The 18,930-nt window shown below is 45.5% G+C and overlaps 1 protein-coding gene across 7 annotated transcripts in view; it reads right to left on the reverse strand.

Annotated features, from left to right (window-relative positions):
* SORBS3 (sorbin and SH3 domain containing 3) overlaps positions 1-18,930 on the reverse strand; it is a 369,145-nt gene that overhangs the window by 315,329 nt on the left and 34,886 nt on the right. For 2 of the 7 annotated variants that reach the window (XM_086943628.1, XM_086943627.1), the window contains exon 1: positions 9,197-9,324. The exons of 3 other annotated variants lie outside the window; for them this stretch is intronic. Coding sequence is in view for 1 of the 4 variants with exons in the window: in XM_086943629.1 (XP_086799755.1) it covers positions 8,527-8,559 (33 nt within the window). In the remaining 3 variants the exon portion in view is untranslated. Of the gene's footprint in view, positions 1-8,526; positions 8,623-9,196; positions 9,333-18,930 lie in introns of those variants that run through there. 2 more of the 7 variants (XM_086943632.1, XM_086943629.1) reach the window with 2 other exon arrangements.

Below are 18,930 nucleotides of genomic sequence, written 5' to 3' on the forward strand. Positions count from 1 at the left end.
AAGATAATGCAAGTTATTATCATTTTATTTTAATTTCTCTGCTAAAAAGCAGTGGGGCGACGCTCCTCCACCTTAGCGGAGGAGCCGTCACTACTGCAACCACCAACAGGGCAGCTCTTAGGGCTGTCAGGCTTGCTCATGTCCCTCAAGTTTAGGAGATCTCTCCGTCGGTAAATGCCCTTGGTCACTGATCCAGGAGCTCCAAGCCCCGTGGAGCTGAGTGAGCTCCTAAGGTGCAGAACCATGTAGAATATAAAGGGGAGAGCCCTTGGCCTGGACACCACCAGTGCTTGGACTAAACATAATGTAGGGCAGGCGCTCACTATCATAGAATACGTGATTCTTAATCAGAGGTGCTGGTACTCTCCCATGAAACGTACTGCAGCAGTGCTGTGAAGTGCTGGATCCTGCTCTTTCAAACAAAAGATGTGCAGGTACCCGGTGCCTGCCCATTTAATACACTTAAACTCTATTTCAAAATACTGATATATATCAAATTCACAGTAATGAGTACAACAATCAATTCAAGAGCCTCAATGCGTAAGCTCGCAGTAATCAATACTTTACAGAAATTAGTTTTAAAAGAGAAGAATAGTGCAACAACCACATTGTTTTTATCTCACACCCGGTATTTATTATATTGATATCAAAGGGTGTACAGTTAAATATTTACTGTATCTTGTTTGAAGCGAAGTGGGGAAGGAACAAACAAAGTCTCCACACTTGGCAACTTCCCTACAAAACTCAAAAACAGTCAAATTCCACATCTCTTAATTATGAAAACTAGACCTAATAGTGAATTAATCAATATAAATTTGTAAAGTGCAAGTTTCCCAAGCTAGGACATCAAGGCTCTAGGGAGTACGGCTACAGAGATACCTGGCATGATTAATTTAGTTGGAAAAGTCACACTTTAGATTGCTTTTTAAATATGATTCAGAGGGGGCCTGACGAAGACCATGAAGAACGGCATCCCACCGATTCGCAGCAATGGCTGGATCACTTATATGGGGGGATGATCAGCAGTTTGGAATTAGAGGATTTTTTTTTTTTAATAGCGTGAACTTGGTGAAGGGAATTAGAGCACCCTACATGAGCATCGCATTACATTAGACATGGTCAGAACTAAGTGATCTGTCTTAAATCATAGGATGTTGAGCCGACACTGTGACTCTAATGTGGTTACTGTTAGAAGTTCTGAAGAAAACAGGACACAGCTGATAAGAAGAAAGAATACTTGTTTAATGGCCATCCACTCTCCTCAATAGAGAACACACCAACATTCCACAAGGAGCTTCAGGGTGGGTGAACCCAACGGGGGTCAGGGAGCAGGGGTGGACGGAATGTACCAACTGGGCTAGTTGTTACACATCTCCTTTCCTTATAATGTGTACCAACAATACATAAGGACAGGTACAGAGTAGCAACTGGTAGACTGGACATGCCGGAGTAGGAGACAACAGGCATACCTAGAAAAACAGGTTATGGTTGCACTTTTACAATGTTGTCAAAACTACACCATTGACCATTTTCAAACTGTACGACATTTTTCAACACTTTAACAATCTTGCTGGGAGAGTGAAACTTGCTGATAGCAGTTCCCGATTTGATGTTCCTTCTGGCTTGCGCCATGTCCCCCACTTCCCACCTTTGGACCTTAACTTCATGTTTTTGGTCGTACCACTGTTTGTACTTGGTTTGATGTTGTCTGACTTTCTCTCCTGCTTCCTCCCAATCTACATCCCTGACATCGCCACCATTTAACCAACTGGGATTAAACTTGGTACTGGGTTCCCTCCCACGTAAAGACACAAAAGGAGAGACCCCAGTTATTCTATTGGGTGTATTGTGATAAGCCCATAGACATTCCCTCAAAGAGTTCTCTACGTCTTGTCCATTTATGGTAGCTAGCTGGATATTTTCCTTAATGACCCTATTTGCTCTTTCCACCAGGCCATTAGCTTTCGGGCAATAGAGGGCTGTGGTTTCATGCCTTACGCCCGAAATTTCCAAAAAATCCTGCATTTCCTCTGAGGTGAATTGTACCCCATTGTCAGTAATTAATGTGGAAGGTATACCTTCTTCACAGAACACTTCTTTGAGAAATTGGATCACTGATTTGGTGTTGATGCTGTGCACAAACCTTTGCTTTATCTAATGTGAAGTATAATCGATCAAAACCAACATGAATCTTTTCTGTACACCTAGATTCTGCATCGGTCCAATGATGTCCATTGCTAACTTGCTCCATGGCTTGGTCGGAACACATACTGGTGATAGTGGTGACTTGTGTATCATTTTGGACTTATCACTTTTCGCACATGCCCCACACTCTTTTACAACTTCTTCCGTCATAGCGTCCATTTTGGGGAACCAGAAATTAGTTCTTACTCTCGCCTTGGTGGCACTACGCCCAAGGTGGCCTTCATGCGCCAAGTCAATGACTCTCTTCCGTAATTCTCTGGGAGGTATCACTCTGTTATTGCGATACACTTTTCCTCCAATGACACTCAATTCATTTCTGACCTCCCAGAATTCTTCCACTTCCGCTTTAACATCTTTCTTCTTGTTAGGCCATCCCTTCTTGACATGCTCTATTAGAACACTAAGCTCTTTGTCCTCCTTCATCCCGTCTTCCCACTCTTTCTCTGTGATAGCGGGAAAACCCATCATCATTATAGGACTGTCCAGAGCTTCCTCAGGTACTTCTTCCTCTGGTAAGGGTGATCTTGAGAGGAAATCTGCAATAGTATTTTCTTTGCCCGGCACATGTTAGATCTTGAAATTGAAATGTTCCAGTCCTAGAATCCATCTGCTGATTCTCGGGTGCAATTCTCCAGGCCTTTCACAGAGAATATAAACGTGAGGGGCTTGTGATCCGTCCGTATTGTGAACCTCAATCCCCACAGAAAAAACTTAAAATGTCTGACCCCCAAAAACACGCCAAGGCTTCTCGTTCAATTACCGAGTAGTTTTTTTCTGGTGGAGAGAGGCTCCTGGACGCGTAGGCAATGATCTTTTCCTCACTACCATTTTTCTGGACTAGTGTGGCACCCAATCCATAGTTTGAGGCATCAGTTGCCAGAATGGTTTTCTTAGTCGAATCAAACGTACCAAGCGCTGGGGAGTTGATTAGATCCTCCTTTAAGGCATTAGCAACAGCCTCCTGCTCCTCATCCCACACAAAATCCTTGTTTTTCTTTAACATCTCTCTCATGGGTTCACACTTTGTAGCAAAATTGTCCACATACTTCGACATGTATTCCATGAGCCCTAAAAAGGATTTGAGCTCTTCCTTATTACGTGGGTTGGGAGCCTCCTTTACTGCTCGGATCAAGCTGCTCTTTGGTCTAAACCCTTCTTCTGAGATCGAATGGCCCAGATATTCAACTTGTTGCACTTTTATTCTGCACTTTTCCTTTTTAACTGTTAGGCCGGCGTCCATGAGTTTTTTAAAGACTTGCCTCAATACACCATCGTGTTCTTCCGAATTTTTTCCATAGACCAAAATATCATCTTGGAAACACATTGTGCGTTCCACACCTTCCAGGATCTTCTGCATAACCCTTTGGAAAATGGCTGCCGCTGACGCAAGGCCAAACGGCATCCTTTTGAACATAAATGCTCCGAACGGCGTAATGAACGCCGTGAGTGGCCTTGAATCTGGATGCAGTTCGATCTGGTGGTACGCCATTGATAGATCTATTACGCTGAAATACTTTGCAGGGCCCATAGTGCTTAGCATTTCATTTATTACTGGCAAGGGGTGTCTTTATACTCAGATACAGTCATTTAGACCATTGGATTTGGCTGCGAGAACAATCGGAGCCAACCACTCAGAGCAGTCTATGGGTTGAATAATATCCAAGTCACATAACTTGCGCAGCTCATTTTCTAGAGGCTCTTTCAATTTAAGAGGCACTGTGCGCAGGCTGTGCACCACAGGTTTAGCATTGTGCTTTAATTTAATCCTATGTTGAAAATTGTGCAAACATCCTAGTTCTTCTTTGAAAAGCTGTTTGAATTCTTCACAAATCTTTTCACCCCCCGAAAACTTTTCTGTAAGTAAGACTTGTTCAGCACTATTTGGGTCCAGTATGATTCCCAACTCCTTTTGGTGAACCCATCCTAAAAGATTTGAACCAGACTTTACTATATATATTGTTCCATAGGTTTTCCTATCTTTGAATTGTAGCTGCACATCCTTCATGCCCAGAAGGAGAATATTTCCCTTATTGTATCCTGAGGGAGAGATATCTGGTGTTTTTAACTCACTAATCTTATTTTTCCCCATGGATACATAATCATCCTTATTTATTAACGTGAACGGGGAACAGGAATCTGCAAACATTTCAAAGCGTTCATTATAGAATACTTTTTTAATGGCCATCCACTCTCTTCACTAGAGAACACACCAACATTCCACAAGGAGCTTCAGGGTGGGTGAACCCAACGGGGGTCAGGGAGCAGGGGTGGACGGAATGTACCAACTGGGCTAGTTGTAACAGTTACCTATATCTAATGTTGGCAGCTCTGGCTGTTGGACCACATAGCTTCCCCATCTGTGAGTTCTTGTGGATGTATAGGGACTAATTAGGCTCTAGACTCTAGAGTTAAGTCCTGAAGTTAACAAGCACTGGCAAAGACAACAGGTCTCACCTATGCGAGATCTATTGGCTTTGTTGAAGTGGAGTGGCATCGTATGGCGCGCAGTGGCATGGTGTGGAGCAGAGTGAAGTGACACCGTGTGGCATGGAGTGGAGCTGTGTGGCATGGAGTGGAGTGGTGCACTGTGGCATGTAGTGGAGTGACGCAGTGTGGCATGGAGAGGCACTGTATGGCATGGGTTTGAGTGGAGGGCATGAAGTGGAGTGGCATAGTGTGGTGTGGACTGGAGGGGGGTGGAGTGAAATTGTGTGGGGCGGAGTGTCACTGTAAGACGTGCAGTGGCATTGTGTGAAGTGCAGTGGCATTGTGTTCCACTGTGCAGCAGGGAGTGGCATTGTGTAGCAGGGGGTGGCATTATGTGGAGTGGATTAAACTGGAGTAGAACGGCATTGGGTGGCGTGGCATTGTGTGGAGCAGAGTTGCATTGTGTGGCGTGGAGTGACATTTTGGTGCAGATTGGCATTCTGGGGCGGAGCAGTAATCCTATTTTGGGTTCTGGTGCAGCGTGCTTCTTCTCAAAAAGCACTTTTGATGCCTCATCAAGGGTACAGCGCGCTATATAAATGCAAACTTCTCCCTCTTCTATCCCTCCGCTGTACTTTTCAACCCAAATAACAGACTCACATGCCCACAGTTCAATTTAATTTTATATTTCCCTATACTAAGTCACCACTAATCCTTTTTGGGTTCCAGAGTAGCGTGCTACTCGCCGACAAGTGCTTCAACACCTTGTATGGGGTAGTAAGCGCTATATAAATGCAATTACAATTACCATTGAGTGGTGTGGAGTGGCATTGTGTGGCGTGAAGTCAAGTGGAATGGCATGGTGCGTCATGGAGTGACTGACTGGCATGAAGTAGGGGGCACCGTGTGGCAAAGAGTGGAGCTGCACTGTATGGAGTGGCATGGAGGGGCATAGTGTGGAGTGGCACTGTTTGGAGAGGCTTTTTGTGTGGCATGAAGTGGAGTGGTACTGTGGGTCATGGAATGGCATTGTGTGGCGTGGAATGGCACTGATTAGAGTAGAGTGGCATTGTGTGGTGTAGAGTGGTATTGTGTGGCGTGGAGCAGCATTGTGTGGTGCAGAGTGGAACAGCATTGTATGCATTGGAGTGTCACTCTGGCAAGCAATGGTGTGGGGTGGAGTGGAGTGGCATTCTGTGGCCTGGGGTGGACTGTTATTGTGTGGAGTTGAGTGGCCTTATGTAGAGTGGAGTGGCATTGTGAGGAGTGGAATAGAATAGCGTGAAGTGACATTGTGTGGAGTGGGACTGAGTGGAGAGAAGTAGAGTGGCATTGTGAGAAGCTGAGTGGCAATGAGTGGAATGGCTTGGAGTGGCATTGTGTGGAAAGGAGCAGCATTGCGTGGAGTGGCATTGTGTGAAGTGGAGTGGCACTGAGTGGAGTTGCATGGCATGACACTGTACGGAGTGAAGTGGCATTGTATGGAGTGGAATGGTACCGTCTGGAGCAGAGTGGCATGGCACAGTGTGAAGTGACATTGTGTGTCGTGGAGTGTAGTAGAGTGGAGTGGCACTGGGTGGCGTGAATTGGCATTGAATTGTATTCTGTGGAGTGGAGCTGTGTGGCGTGGAATGCAGTTGAGTTGCATTGTGTGGTGTGGAGTGGCATGGAATGGCACAGAGTAGAGTACAGTGGAATTGTGTGGAGTGGCAATGTGTGGCATGGAGTAGAGTGGAGTGGAATTCTGTGGGGTGGAGTGGCATTGTGTGGCGTGGAGTGGCATTGTGTGGCGTGGAGTGGCATTATTTGGAGTGGAACTGTGCGGCGTGGAATAGCATGTGGCATGGAGTAGAGTTGCATTGTGTGGCATGGAGTGCAGTTGAACTGTTTGGAGTGGCATTGTGTGGAGTGGAGTAGCACGGAGTGGGTTGGAATGGCGTTGTGTTGAGTGGAAAGAAGTAGAGTGGCATTCTTTCGTGTGGAGTGGCATTGAGCGGAGTGACAATGAGTAGAGTATCATTCAGTAGAGTGGAGTGGCACTGAGTGGAGTGGGATGGAGGGTAGTTAGGGTGACTGGATTTTTAGATGCAGAAACCAGGTCAGGCCAGATATAAAAGGAGGACTGAAACCTCTAGTCTTAATTATATGTCTGCCCTGTCCCGGTTTCTGTGTAGCCTCGTAAATGCTTATGACCTCACATATTACATCACTCGTAACATGGTCAGTGCAGTACGACTTGACCTTTGTCCTGAAAACTGTGGCACGTAATTAAAGTAAGGAAAATTGCTGGGATGACGGGACAGTCCACTGAAAACCAGGACTGTCCGGGAAAATCAGGGATGTCTGGTTAACTTAAGTGGAGTGCCACTGTACTGTGTGGAGCGGAGTGACATTGTGTGGTGTGTAGTGGAATGGCACTGTGTGGAGTAGAGTGGCACTGTGTGGCGAGGAGTGGAGTGGCCTTGTGTGGCGTAGAGTGGGACAGCATGGAGTGAAGTGACATTGTGTGGTGTGGAGTGGCACCAAGTGGAGTATCATTGTGTGGGGTGGCGTGGAGTGGAATGGCACTGTGTGGGGTGGAGTAGAGTGGCATTATGTGGCAAGAAGTGGAGTAGCAGTGTGTGGCATGGAGTGGGATAGCGTGGAGTGACATTGTGTAGCTTGGAGTGGCATTCTGTGGTGTGAAGTGGCACAGAGTAGAGTGAAGTGGCAATCAGTACAGTGAAGTGGCACTGCGTGGAACGGACTGGCACTTCGTGGCGTGGAACTGTGTGAAGTGGAGACACATTGTGCGTTGTTGAGAAGAGTAGAAATGTGCAGAGAGGAGTAGCATTGTGTGGAGTGAAGTGGCAGTGTGTGGACTGGAATGGAGCAGGTTTTTGTGGGTTGGAGTGGGGTGACATTTTGTGGAGTCGAGTGTCATTGCATGGAGTGGAGTGGCATGAAAAGTCACCAGAGTTGCCACTAAATTGACCTATTGCACTTCAAAGACTCACCTGGGCTAGAAAGTGCTATATAAATGCAATTATAATACAATACATGTTAGCAATTATCCCAATCTTCAATCTATGTATACATCTGATGCAGAGAAGAAAGCGGGATGTGGAAGGGGAAAGCTATATATAAGTGCAATTTTAATACCATACAATAGGTCACCAATTATCTCAACCTATGATCTACGTAAACATCTGATTCAGGGAAGAAGCAACAGGGACGGGAAGAATAAAAAAATAGTACCTAAATCACAGCAAGCAGTGGATGGACAGCGGAAGGACACTAATCAAACAGTACTTGGTCTATGCACTGAAAGAAAAGGAAGCGGCACAGGCAAGCGCTGGCCAATTAGGAGGCAGACAAGACTGACAATTAAACCAACGATGGTACGCAATGGGCAGGTTTCAAGACCCTTACAGTAAACAATACCCCTTTACCCCTTACAGCAACAGGGCAAAGGGCAGGCAGGACCTAAAAATTCTTCTATTGTGGATGGGCAGCCAAGGAAGGTCTCTAAAAGAGAGGCGATGGATTGATATCTGGGTTTATTGAGGTTTACGCTGGCACGCCTTTCTGCACAATCTACAATCGTTGAATGGAATATGTGGGGAGTCCCAAGAGTAGGGAGTGCCCACAGTCTAAGAAAGCAACAGGCTGAAAGGCTGCGCCGCAGGGCATGCGTTAGCCGGTCCCTGGCCCTACCTCACAGGTACACAGCTTCACAGAAACACGTTACAGACAGTGACCGAGATACAAACCATCAGAAACAGACACACTCCCAGCCCTAGAGCACTGCACGGCTCATATCATCGAGTATGCACTGAAATCGGAACGCTGCAATGCTCATTGGATGCATAGGGCCCAGGGCCCATGCACACCTGCTGTGCAGCCGAGGCCTACCTTCCAGAGGGCCCCACAAGATCCAGGACTCATCAGCTGAAGCCAGGAGAGCGGCTCCGGGTGTGGAGGTGAACGCAGGGGAGAGTCCCGCCAGCGCAGCCCCCCTGGCAACAACACAGTCACAAGCTTCCAAACATGACTCACATCTCAGCCACATGGTAAGTCCTCTGGGAGGCAGGAGTGGTGTGGAGGGAAGGCTGCGGCTCACGCCCACAGCAGCGAGGGCAGGGAGCCAGCGGAGGGCTAGCAGATAGGGGTACGGGGGGCGGGGTCTGGCAGAGCCCTAGCGGGGGGAGTGGGCTGGGACAGAGGGGGCGCAGAGCGAGCCCTTAAGATGTGCACAGGAACATACATTATGGCACTAGGGTGAGGAGACAGTATGCGGGCGCAAACTACGGAGGAGGGGCACACCGACCGCGCAGCAGAAGTCTGAAGTGACGAAAAACGAGGAGGGATGAAAAAAACAGAAAATAAGTTTAAATTAGTTCATGCTGAAGAACCCACTCATTGAAAGAACAGCCACATCAGAACATTCCCTGAAACTCCAACTCGGTCAGTGATAAAGTTCACTCTTCAAAATGAGACCCAGGCCAGTTACGAACCCAACCCTGCATAAAGAGCTTTATTCCTCCCTCCCTTATGCAATCTCGGCTCAAGAAACGCCCGATACCTGCAGCTGCGCAGCTGTCACTCGGTGCCTGTGTCGGTGAAGGCCACAGCTCCTCCGGCTAGTGATGCTCGGGGATCTCCAGGCCCCAGCCCGCTCCTCAGACCCCCAGAGCCGCCTGGGACCCTGTCACTGTTTCCAGTGGTATTTCCACTGCGTGGGAGTGGGAAGAGATTCCAGGGAAACACTGAAACAATTAACCAAGCAGAGCAAGCCTCCTCCCTACTCAAAAACAGATGATGTGATACATAGGCAGGGCCCTCATAAATGCCGGCAGAGACGGGCCCACGCCGGGCAAGAGGGAGGGGGAGGCGCGAGCGTGCATCAAGAGATAGAGCGCGGAAGAGAGAAAGAGGAGAGGGGCAGCGACTGAGGAGGAGGGGAGACTGAAAGGGTGATGGAGAAAGAACGAAACTCAGGAGTACTGAGAGAGAAGTTCAAAGGGGGTGGGGAGGGAGACAGAAAAAGTGTGAGAATAAGGGAGACTTATGGAGGGCAAGAAAAAAGAAGAAAGGAGTTGGAGGAGGAAGGGAGAAAGAAATGGGTAAAGCGAAAAGAGGGAACGATAGGAATGGAAGAAACTTCGTCCAACTGAATTCTTTCCCAGGGTGTAAAAAAACATCCCAGACACGCAGTGTGGGAAACGAGGTCCACTTTCTCAAATACGGACCAAATATGCGGAGACGCGCTGCTGCCACAATAAGCAATTCTGCAGGAGAACCACCATCTCTGCGGAGTTAAAAAATGAACACGCTGTCGAAAGCATGCAAAAACGCAAAGCAATGTTGCCAAAAAAAAGAAGTATTAAACGTGCTAGTCTCCGACACCGGCAGATGTTGCAATCTCATGTGTAAAGTCGTGGCAATACTTTAGAGTCGAAACGTTTTAACAACATGTGATGATCAATTAGTCACGCTATTATGCATTATTACAGTGGATTTCAAACATATGCTCAGCAGTAAACAAGGCGTAAACAAGATTCCCGATGGTGGTATGCCTCTGCAGGCCCACTTTATCAGGCTTACACCGTTCTACATTACTTACGTATATCAATAAATTCACTGTGACATGATTGGACTCTTTCTGAACCTCACACACAAAGAAAGCCCAATGCATCCCAAACAGAACAAGCTATAAACACACACCAAGAACCATGCACAACAAAAGTGATAACCTCTTACCCGACAGTGCAGTCAGAGGTATGACGCTTTACTACAAATGTATAATACAGAGACTTCTCAAGGTCTCCAGAGCGGAGAGAGGAAGCCAGTGCAAACAGCAAACCTGGGGTGTGACTAGATGAAATTGCAATGCCCCACTTGGCACGAGAGCAGCTGCTGACAGGCCTAAAGATGAGGTTATGATGTGCTAAGAAGAGCAAGGTGTACACAACTTCAATTGTTCAATCTAGATTCAATTGGAGAATTGATAGCTGCAACTCTACCTGCGGGCCTGAGGCGTGCCAGAATTTCCAGAATTTTCTGCACTGAGGTCTGGGATAGCCCTGGAAGGGCAACACTGCGGTAAATCACAATATTTTTTAATTCTCTTAAGTGGGTGAAGGTTGTTTCCTTGTCTCTGCAGCCTGAAGGAATGGAGTCATTGCCCCTCTCTGATGGCCAAAACCTTCAGCTCAATCCTATGTGGATGCAATTTTAGGCAGAGGATGCCCAAGCAGCTCTGGACTGCCAACTTACACTGGGAAAATGTTTGTGAAACAATCCCCTATTGGCATCTAATCAGGAATAGCCAGGTGTCATCGCCAGACAGGCACAAGAGGCAGCCCTTGTATCAGGTGAAGTGCTCCACAAGCTCATCATGTCTATTACGTAGACTTGACGACAGTGTGGAGCCAGTAGAACTCCATAGGTCCAAGCTCTAGGTTCAGACCTGTAAAGTGGTATGGCAACTATCTGAGCGCGGTCTATGAAGGAGGATTCAAACCAGGAACGTAAAGGACCAGCCAGGTGAATTGCTTAAAAGAGGTTTAGGATACTAATACGTGCCACAATTTCAGATGGCTGAGAGTTCAAACTAAACCAGCGCACACACACTGTAAACATCTGACACCATTCTCAAGTCATCAAGTACTGAAACAAAAGCCCACCTAGAAATCAAAGGGTATCAGTAGAGTCAACGTTTTCTGCGTGTTTTTTTGGAAAACACCACTTCCATCATCTTTGATGAGGCTAGGAGAAGAGACATGGAGCTGGGTTAGAGTTGGGCGGTGATGGAAAAGCGCTTCTGGCTTCATGGAGAAAGCGCACAATCAGGATATGAGTCCAAGAGGGGAATTTCTTCCATTAAATATTGATAATAGGGTGTACTATACTCCATATGTGGATTCTTCTCAAAATGTAGTACCTTCTCCAGAAATCTAGGGATTTTCCATTACCAAGCAAATCAAAATCAGAGGGAAAGGTTGGTGGTTGGCTGGTTTGGCAAGGTCCACGTCAGGATTCCCGAGTAAGGCAGGGAGCATGTCAAATTGTAAAAAACAAAACATAAAGCTTGCTGTCAGTTGAAAAGGATTATGGATATAGCATGGTCAAGGCCCACAAAATAAATAATCTGTTAACGTAATACTACTGCTAAGAGATGGAGAGGTGACCCTGAATTAATAGATACAAGTGCACGCACTTGACTCGTCAAAATGACCAAAAGTGGAGAGGGAAAAAGCAGGGAAAACAGAAAGATAAAGTTGATCACAAAGATCATATTTACAGTATTAAGACTGGCTTCGGAAGGAGATGGCTCTAGTGTCACACCAAATATTACTTTTTGTTGAACGGTAGCCTTGTACATGTGGGTAGAGTATTAGATGTTTCAAGCTTATCTAATGTTGTTTACATAGGACCTGAGTAGGTTCCAATAAGGAGTGCAAGAATCTTGATTATAAGTGTTCAGCATGTAGTGTTGGAAGCTTCTTCCATTGCAGTAGAGAACAAAGGTGCCGATGTGAGACTTATTTGGGTGATCTTATGTTTAAGAGGAGAAAATGCAACCAGAGTTCATTCTGGTCCAATTGGAAAAGAAGCCATGTGACTCAGGGCAATTATTCCTACTGGAACAAAGGGGAAGGGTGGCAATTAAAGCCGGACTCTATTCAGGATTAAAATATTTCGGTTTTCAAGAAGATTTTCTGTGAGGAAGCTGAAAAATGTGGCATAGCGCCACAGTCTTTGGCAGAGGGTTCATACCTTTTCTCTAAAAAGAGCTACTTATGTTCAATGAAATTATGTAGAGCTACTAGTGTTATTAACGCTGTATAGTGACCACATCAGACAAAATTACATTAGTGGCGACCCCATGCAAGACTGTCAGAGGCGATTATCTCAGTGCATCAAGCAGGGTTCTCATAAGTAATGCAAGAAAGGTTTTATCAACTATGAATGTAGATATAGTTTGGAAATGTAACCATTTTTATCCAAACATTTTCTGAGTACTGAAAATACATATATTTTAATCTTAAATACACACTTTTCTATTTTGGTATACCTATGATAATTCGTCCAAGCAATAGCCTCTAATTTAGAAGGTTGGGCTGCACATGCGAGAGCTACTTTCATGTAGATGGAAAGTTACCAGTTCACAAGCTACTCGTTGGAGACACCTGCTCTACAGAACGGAACGAAGAGTGTATAATCTTATTAGATTGTAAAATAAAAGTGAAAATAAGGTATATTAAATTGGACTGGCCATGTACCACTTAAGCCAACAAAGGGTTATTGGGGGCAGTGAGACAACCACACGTGACGGTGCAGTTAGGTGAAACATAACTGTCATGGTGTCGCTGTCTTGGTGATGAGTAAGTCCCTGCCCTGGCCATCAGGCACCGGCTGCTATCATGATCTGGGCACTGTGCGCAGTGCTGGGGTGATCAGGCCTGCAATGCCCTGGTAGTCCGGTACACCTTTCCCTAAAAATCGGTAACCTCTTGCCTTGGCGACCAGACACACAATTAACTGATGATGATGCACAAAACTCTGGTGATCCGTCACACTAAGCTCTAGTGATGAGGCAAAATTCGCTAAGAAAATCAGCTGTAAATAGCCCTGGTGAACGGGCATACTTTCAATCAATGCGCATGTGGCCAGACAATCTGGATAGCTTTTCTTGTGCTCTGAATGGTAATACCCTTTAAACCAGGAGCACATTTCCTAGTGATCAAGCACAGTATGTCAGGGTTATCAAGTACAACCTGTCCTGGCGGTACACAATGCTCTCGTGATTAGACACTTATTTCTTGAGTCACCAGATAAACCCTGTCCTTATGATAAAGCATAATGTGCCTTAGAGAGCCAACATAAATGCGCTGACTGACTGTAAGGCCCCCATACCATGGAAATCAGATTTATGGTAACCTGAATAGAAGGGCCCTGCTGCCCTGGTAATCAAACACATGCCACATTCGTGAACTGGCCCTCAGTGCCCTGATGGTCAGTCTGACAAATGTTGTTACGGTAAACATCCGTGCCCTCTTCGTAGTGGTGAACATGTATATGCACTTGCCACTACGCACAATGCGCCCCGATAAATGGGCACTAATTGCTAAGGCAATTATCAACACACCATCCTAATGCTCAGACTCTTGTTGCCCTGAAAATCCAGCACAATGCCCTGGACATCTAACACCATACCAAAAATCATGCACCAGCAGCCCTGCTGATCTGGAACGTTTTGCCTATGTGCTGAGGTAAGCAGCGGCCTGTCAATTAGGCATACCTTGCCAGAGTGATTAATCAGAGCTTACTTGTCATTAGGCAGAAGTTAATCTTGTGATCAAGAATACATTGTCATAAACCTAGTTTTATGACCAGGGACATGTTACCCTGGTGATCAGGTCTATTAGGCCCTGGTGATTGGGGTAGCGCTTATCCCAAGAAAATGTTGCTTTAGTCCTCAGGCACACTTCGCCCTAGTAAACAGGCCTATTATGCCAAGTGATCAGGTACTAGTTACCCTTGTGATTAGACAAGTTGTGATATTACGAGCATACATACTGTTCTCTCGTGATTTGGAACATTTTGCTTTGGTCCTCAGGCACCCTCCACCCTTGTAAACAGGCTAGCTTTGCCTGGGTGATCAGGAACAGATATCATGCACCATACCCTGCTGATCAGGCAAAGCCACTCCAGGTGACTATGCACCACTTGTCTATTAGATAAGGCACACTCGGCATCCTGGTAATTAAATTCATACTGACTTAGTGATCACAAATGGAGATCTAGTGAGCCATCACACATTACCTGGAAGATCAGCTACACACTGCTTGTGCGCCCAGGCCAAGTTGTCATGGTGACTTGACACATTTTTGGCCTTGGGATGAGATCCACCTGTCCAACATTTTTTTTGTTGAAAATATATTCATTGAGTTTTTCTTGATAAACAACAGTTACAATTTGGCAGAGTCCATCAAGATGACAAACACAGCAGTATATAGCGCGAGTATTACATTGTGTAATAAAACACGGAACAGGAGATAAGCAAGTGAATATGGAACAGCAATGCACTTGGAAACTCGGCCAATGGGTCACTATAAATGTTGGGAGTGTACTGCCGCAATTATGTAAACTGGGGATATACCCATGAACTGGGGCAGGGTTGATGAACTAGGAGGCAGCAGCTAGTCACATCTGCGTAGTGGAGAAATAATGGATGTGGTCGGATAGAGAGGCCAGCTGTACTGTGTTGGAGGAGCCCATGGAGGTAAAGACAGCGGGCAAACTGAAATACGTAGTTCCCCATCATGGAGGATGTGGATCATAGGGGTGGCGTGTAGGAGTCACGGGGGGAAAACTGTCATTCCCCACCCCTTGTAGGAACTGCGAAAAGAGGGCAGCTTATGGGGGGAGGTGGGTGTTGGTTGCTTTAACAAGTGTCAAACTTCTTCATAGAGGGGGGTGTCCTCCTCAGCAGCGCCCCCTTTGCCTATCGCCCAGTGCCATGCTGCCACCAGTGGGGCCATTGCAGTGTGTCATTGGAGGGTGAGCGCACACTTGGCAAGGAGGAGTGCCAGGGATGCAAAGCTGACTCGTACCTTGTGTTGTTTGCGATGTTTGAAAATGCCCAATGAGCACACCTCCCAGCTGTATATGTCCGGTAGTTCTGTGACTTCCCACAGGGTGTTGTGCACAGACGTCCAATAATCATGTAGAGATGGACAGGGCCACAGTATGTGGGTAAGGTCTGAGACAGGGGTATGGCAACACGCATTGTCCACCTGTGCATCAGGGATGTAGCGTTTCAATTGGACCAGGGTAAAGTACGCTCTGTAGAGTATAAAGCACTGTATATTTTTAAAACGGAAGTTACAGGATACCTTTTGGGGGAATTCTAAAGCTTGCTCCCAATCTGTCGTGTAGTACTCGTCCAAAATTGTCCTCCTACTTCTGCTTTGTATAGCTAGGTGATAAGGTGATGGCTGTCACCCATGGTAAGTATGGTTTGTAGTACTGGATGTGTAGCAGGTTATGTCTCTGTGGAGTCCCACAGGGTATGGCACATGATGGGAAGTTGCCTATGGAGGAGGAACTGCCCTGGCAGGAGGCCGTATATTCTGTGGTTAGCTGTTCGAATGGGAGAAACGAACCATCTAAAAAGAGGTCTCCTAATGTAAGCCTCAAGTGTTCTGGCCAGGATGCCATGTCCCTGTAAGAGTAAAAGCCCAGGAAGCAGGGGTGGCAATCAGGGGCAATGCGGGGGCGTATGTCGGCATCTCATGTGTAAGACGATGGATAAGGACCATGCACGTCCGGACTACTGCTACGTGCAAAGGCCAGTGGGAGGAAGGCAAAACCTTTGAAAGGAGAAAGTCCTGGATTGTTGACACTGGCAGAATTCCCGGTTGACTGCATGTCTCACCTAAATAGCACCCGGCAAGCCAGCGCAACAGCCTCTGTAGTAGAGCTGATAAAAAGTATGTCCAAAAGGATGCGGCGCCTAGGCCTCCTCGGTCCACCGGCAGCTGTAATTTTCAGAGGACAAAGTGGCGATGCATACTACCCCAGCTGAGGGTACTTAATAGGGAATCGAGTTCTTTTAAAAATAAAAAGCAACAAGATGACTGGAATGTTGGCAAAATAATTTAAGAGGCGGACCAAAATGACCATCTATCTTAACTATCGGGGCCAGTAAAGGTTGACAAATGTGCTCCTGAGATCCAATACTTGCGAGGTTCGTACGAAGGTTCACTTCATACAACTCTGACAGGGTGTGGTAAAGGCGGATTCCCAGGTAGTAGACTACCGCTCGTGCCAGCAGAGGAGTGGGGTCTCACCAAAGTATACGAGTTGTAGTGGCTGGTCAGAACAGAGCACATAGATGGTTGACTAGGTCTAGTTAACTCGAAGACTTGCGGCTGCAGCGTATGCAATTAGTGTGTCCCATAACAGGGAGACAGGGAGAATTCAGATGTGATATCTTTCAGATACAGTAGTAGGTCATCTGCATACAGTGATATTACATGCATTCTGGACTCAAGGGGTATACCCCACTGTTGGACTCCTTCCCCATGCAGGCGTATGGCCTGGGGTTCCACTGCAAGTGCAAAGAGCAGGGGGAGAGTGGGAATCCCTGCTTGGACCCTTGGTCTACCGGGAATGGGGTGGAAATGAGGAGGCCTGCCCAACATCTTCAGTCGGTATCTGACATATTATAATCTGTTGATCACACACACATTGGTCGGTCAATAAAGGACCCATTGCCCTAGTGATCAGGCACATGGAAAATACATGTAAGACGCTGCTAACAAATTACTGAACTGAAAACCAAATACTTGCACAACCTCACATTTGAAATAAGAACTGGTACAGGGAACACGCAAGACCAGCCCCTCTGTTGTTGTACATCGGTAACGTATAGGTCAGAGACACAACACACTTAATCCAGTTATTCACTGCTCTTTCATCACAAAAATGAAATACTACACTGTTTTCCATGCTGTGGAAAAAAAAACATCAGGTGAACTGGTCTGTTCCTAAAAGCAAAGGAGGCTTTACTAGACCTACCACAAAAGGGCACATTGCTTCAAAGGAAAATGCTTTTTTCAACATAAGGTCTGAAGAGCAAAGCAATGCACCTCAGCTTGGACAAATAAAGAAATAGGACGACTTTTCAAATGAAAGAAAATTATTTAAACCTGCAATAAAATATAGAAAGTTTAGTACATACTCAACAACTGACAACTGAAAAGCTGCACTTGACATCCATAACAGAAAACCTTTTATTTTAATTTTAAAAGTGTAATCCTTATTGACACATTTACAAGCGCATTGCAATGCGTTCTAAACCCGCCTCGAACACTGACAAAAGCAATGAAAAAAAAATGCCTTCTGAAGTGCAAACATTTAAACAAAGCCTTGGTTTGTGCATACAATGCAGTGGCTAGTAAAAAAAAAAATCTTTGAAGGGACAATGTACTTTTCAGATGCAAAATAGACCCTTGCGCATTCTGATGAAGGCAGAAGGAAACAACCTAACAGATAACAGAAAGGTGAGACTAAAATACTCCCGTGGGCTAAAATCAAGATATAACTGACGATTTCTAAATTCCAAGGCCGAAGGTTCCTGAGTCAAAGAGGCTTAAGTATGCTGACCCAATGCTCCCCAGAGTATGTGTAGAAGACATATCATCAATGAACGGCACAAGTGGGATTACATGTAGTGCTTTAAATGGGCCGAAACTGTCCATTACTGAGTACCAGCACTTTTTTATTTTGAGAGGGAGAGTACCTGCATTTCTCAAGACTGAGGTGATACTTTTAATTGGAGAGTACCAGCACCTCTCACAAACAAGCAGGTACTCTGGTACAGGATACCTGCACTTCTATTTTTTTCATTCCAAGCACTGTTTACATGCTAAACCTAAAAATGTATATAGATAATAAGAAAGCAACTTCTTGTTAAAGTATAGGTGAGATACTTGCTTCTTCACTGGGAACAGAACATATGTACAGACATTCACCTGCTCTGTTTATGCATTATTTCTGAGCATTGTGAGCAGGCTAGCAGAAAAGCATAAACTACCCTTTGATAATGTGCATAACTATGGTGGTCATCGGTCCTTGTGTACAAAGACATAAATATTGTATCCTAAGGATCACCTACAAGAATATTGCTCAACTGAGTATAGGTTTTCTAATATTAACTCGAACTGGAGCAATATTCTTGTGAATGACATAAAAAGGAATTAAGTCCAGACAATAGCCTGACAACAATATTTCAGTACCATACCCATATTGGCTGATTTAATTCAAGTTTGGAGACACAAAAAAAAGATACATTATAATAAAGAATTTTATAAAGTTGAAACCTAGTGATGTAGACCGCGTATAACCATATTCCGTACAAATTTATTTTTCTTCTTGGCAAGCATGTAAATCAGTTTCACAGCTCCCCTTTTGGTAATCCAGTCCAGTTGTTCATTCGCACCCAGATTCCCGCTTCCCACCCATACACACAAGCATAACTAATCATGCAAAGTCCAGCTCTCCTTCCGCATAGAGGGGGGTATTTTCCCACGTTTATTCAACAAAAGCCAAAAACCAGTCTTGGTTTTTTCATATATACATACGTGTGGCTACTGAGTTTGTGATATCATAATATTCCCCTGAAGAGGAAATTCAGCTAAAATGATGACATCAGAAACAGAAGAGAAAATATATCTCGTATTCACTAAAACTCATGTAGGAAAATTAGACGTGTGGGCAATGCCGTACTGCAACAGACTTTCAGAA

Source organism: Lissotriton vulgaris, chromosome 11, assembly GCF_964263255.1.
Source record: "Lissotriton vulgaris chromosome 11, aLisVul1.2, whole genome shotgun sequence".
Lineage (NCBI taxonomy): Eukaryota > Metazoa > Chordata > Amphibia > Caudata > Salamandridae > Lissotriton > Lissotriton vulgaris.